At 42.9% G+C, this 3,591-nt stretch overlaps 1 protein-coding gene across 1 annotated transcript in view; it reads right to left on the reverse strand.

Moving 5' to 3' along the window:
- rabep2 (rabaptin, RAB GTPase binding effector protein 2) overlaps nt 1-2,684 on the reverse strand; it is a 7,798-nt gene extending 5,114 nt beyond the window's left edge. The window contains exons 1-4 of the mRNA XM_084461102.1: nt 2,556-2,684; nt 1,573-1,734; nt 1,247-1,332; nt 36-404 (exon numbers count right to left, since the gene is read on the reverse strand). Of these exons, the coding sequence (XP_084317228.1) occupies nt 36-404; nt 1,247-1,332; nt 1,573-1,734; nt 2,556-2,598 (660 nt within the window). The 5' untranslated portion in view covers nt 2,599-2,684. The remainder of the gene's footprint in view (nt 1-35; nt 405-1,246; nt 1,333-1,572; nt 1,735-2,555) is intronic.
- Between the last annotated feature and the right edge of the window lie 907 nt (nt 2,685-3,591).

A 3,591-nucleotide genomic window follows, 5' to 3' on the forward strand; every position in this document is an offset into this window, starting at 1 on the left:
GTGTATGTGTGTGTGTGTGTGTGTGTGTGTGTTACCTGTATGTTCACTGAATCCCAGTCACTGTGTGTGACCAAGCGGTGACCCGGCGGTGGCAGGTAGATCGCCTCGGGTACTAGCGTTCCCGTGGAAACCAGGGACGCCGTGTCCTCCTGAGGGGGCGGGCGCCTGATCAGAGAGGGCGTGTCCAGCGAGAAGGAGGAGAGAGAGGCGGTGTCACAGTGCTGGGAGAAATAGCCTTCCATTAGAAGCCCCGCCCCTTCGGACTCGGGCTCCACCGATTGGCTGTCGGGTCTGTCCATCGGAACCCTGCCCTCTGGGTCTCGGAAGCTACCGGTGGGAGACGCCGATGTCCCGCCCTCCGATGGAGACGTTCCTGCATCCATCCGACCTTTTTTAACGCTGCTCTGTAGAGAGAAAAGGGCAGAGATCTTAATTTTAAAGTCTTTAATTTTAAAGACTGTTTAAAAACACAACTTCCCACTCATAGTGACTTAGTCATTGTTCACCTTTAGGGAAAATAGTGGTGCCTCAACAGAACAAGTTAGCCAGCTAACCAATCAAGGTATTTCAGAAGTTAAATGTTTAATTAAGGAAATTGCTGTGTTCTAATACAATACTATACAGGCATATTAAAGTCACACTGAAATGAAAAAAGCATTCTGTCCCATTTTGGTTCACATAATTGGTCATAGTGTTCACCTATTCAACGATGTATGCCAAAAAAAATTCTACTTTTGTTGTAATCTTATATCAAAGTATATCATTTCTTACTTCCTGGAAAACGGTAGGTGCATCGCCCCAACTCTGGACCGCTTCCAGAAACTTCTTAAAACTCACCTCTTTAACACGGCCTTTGACCTCTAGCTTCCGTTTCTTAATGTTGTGCGTCTCTGTCTACCGTGTTTGTCTCTTGTCTGTTCTGCCCCTATGTAAAGCGACCTTGGGTTTTATGAAAGGCGCCATATAAATGAAAGTTATTATTATTATTATTATTATTATTATTATTATTATTATTATTATTATTATAAAGCAATAAACACACGCCACCGAAAACATAACCTCTCGCCCTTCTCTGTTGCAGGGGAAGAGGAAATTAGAGGTGGGGAGAGGGTAAATGTTATAAGACGGCTAGGAAAACAAGTAGGACTGTGTGTGTGTGTGTGTGTGTGTGTGTGTGTGTGTGTGTGTGTGTGTGTGTGTGTGTGTGTGTGTGTGTGTATAATGCCTGGAGCCAGTTCAAACACACCTTATCAGTAGTTCCACTGGCTCTCCTCCATTGGGCTCTCTCAGACTGCAGAGTGGATATTCTCGCCTCGTACTGCGACGCCGTCTCTAAGAGCCAGAGTCATGGTGGATGATTGGAATAATGTTATGTAAACGTGTGCACGCACACACGCACACACACGCGCACACACACACACACACACACACACACACACACACAACATACACACACAACATACACACACAACATACACACACAACATACACACACAACATACACACAACATACACACACAACACACACACACACACACACACACACACACACACACACACAGGACGACTTACCTCGAAGCGCCTCCTGGAGTGACTGGATCTCCTGGTCACATTGTTTCTGTAGCTCTCCCAGTTCCTCCTGTTTGCTCATCTCGCAGATCGTCGCCACGCCCTGCCAGTGCTCCAGCTGTGCTCTGCAATCGGCTAGTTGGGCCTGCAGGCTCTGCTCCGCTTCTGAAACAAAGGAGAGATTCTCAATTTGATAAGAGTCTGTTTATTCTGTATATGTGGTTTGTACTATGACTTCCAATGCAATTGTTTAAGGACCCTGAGCTGATATGGGATGAGGGGATCTTTACATTTTCCATCTTAGGGTTCTCGGTTCTCTTAGGGTTCTCGGTGATGAGTAGGGAACTCTCCTGAGAACTTAGTCTCATAAGTTGAGCTCATTAACCACCAAGGAGAAAGCAAAACTATAACTTTTCCCTAACTGGTGTCACTAATAGTGTCGCAGGTCAAGCTGCTATTGTTGACACATGAAACATGGTCACACCACATATAGTATTATGCATATATGATCTGTTTGTGTCATCTTCCATAACTTGATTGATTTTATTTATTTTTAAGACAGGGACAAGGTACAGTAGACATTTACCCTATAACTTCACACTTAGATGCATTGAGTTACCTGTCATGCCACCAGCTTCTTGTAGTAAAGCCTAACATTAGTGGATTGTGTGCAGTCCTAGTTTAAGAGGAAGTAGCTTAGCATTAGTACTGTAAAGTTAGTTGGCTAGTTAGTCAATCAAGCAAGCTAGAGAGAAAGAGTATGGATAGCCAACCAAAGTAGTAGATAGACAACTAGCATGTTTTCCATTTTGAAATGCAAATTACACGACATCAACATCACAGTCAACAAGCCACAGTTAGCTAACTGCTACTGTAGCTAATGTATTAAGGGAAAACGAGATGAACTCGAGCAATTCCGAAATATTCCGAAATATGACACTTGTGGCACTTGTAAAGTTAGCAAGCAAGATGTATCATCTACTTACTAGTTTCCTCATCTTGGGATGTTTCTTTCTCTGACAGGTCCATTGATCACTAATGTGTTTCCCAGGTGATAATGCAAATACGGGAATGTATTTTAATCTCTACTATGTTGTGACAAACTGTCAAAATCCTAGTTACCATATGTTAGTTTAAAAGACAACCCACTTAAGCGAAGGCATATTTCCTTCCAACTTCAGGAAACAACTTTCCCCGGTTTGAGAACACGGATATGACGTCAACATCCTTCCCTTCGAGGCGTCATTTTTTTTCTCCCAACCAACTTCTGCCATAACCACGCCCATAGACCGCGGCGCGTGCAGCCAATCACAGACTTCCCCATGTGACAGTGCGTGTGTGTCGCCTATGGGATATCGTCTCAGTCATGATATACCTGGTGTAGGAGCCATAATGTTTATTTTGTTTGTGTATGTTTATATTTGGTTTATTGTTTATGAGCCTGCATAACTGCCTTTGTTTATTGTCTATTATTTTGTCATTGGGTTCCTCTAATTGTTGTGTGGGTGTGTCTACCTACAGGGTGTGGTTCTACCTACAGGGTGTGGTTCTACCTACATAACTGGAGGGAGGGCCTAGAACAGGTAGACAGAGAGAGGGGGTTAGTTGGCTCAGGATATTTTCTGTTGACCGTCATATTTACGTTTTCATTCATTTCTTTCAGTTTAGTTTAATATTGTTCTCCTTCTCATAAGTTGAAGTGCTATTTAGTTTGATTTAATAAAACCTTAAACGTCCTTTTTTGTCTGGACATGAATCTCTGAAACGAGTCAAACAGCAACGAGTCCATCTAAGCCTCTCAGCGACCCTATATTGTTTTGTTTAGAAGTCGCTACAATACCTGGGAAGTCACAAACAAAACAACAACAAATATAGAAAATTACATTTCATGTAGAAAATGCGTGTGAATGCTGAGCAGCTGAAAGACATTTGCTAAAATATTGCTCAAATGCATCACACTGCAAAAGATGGAAGATGAAAAACCTGGAAGCTGAAATGTCAAACAGGCAAATTCTGGAAGCT

This window comes from Borostomias antarcticus (genome assembly GCF_949987555.1).
Source record: "Borostomias antarcticus genome assembly, chromosome: 35".
NCBI classification, from domain to species: Eukaryota; Metazoa; Chordata; class Actinopteri; order Stomiiformes; family Stomiidae; genus Borostomias; species Borostomias antarcticus.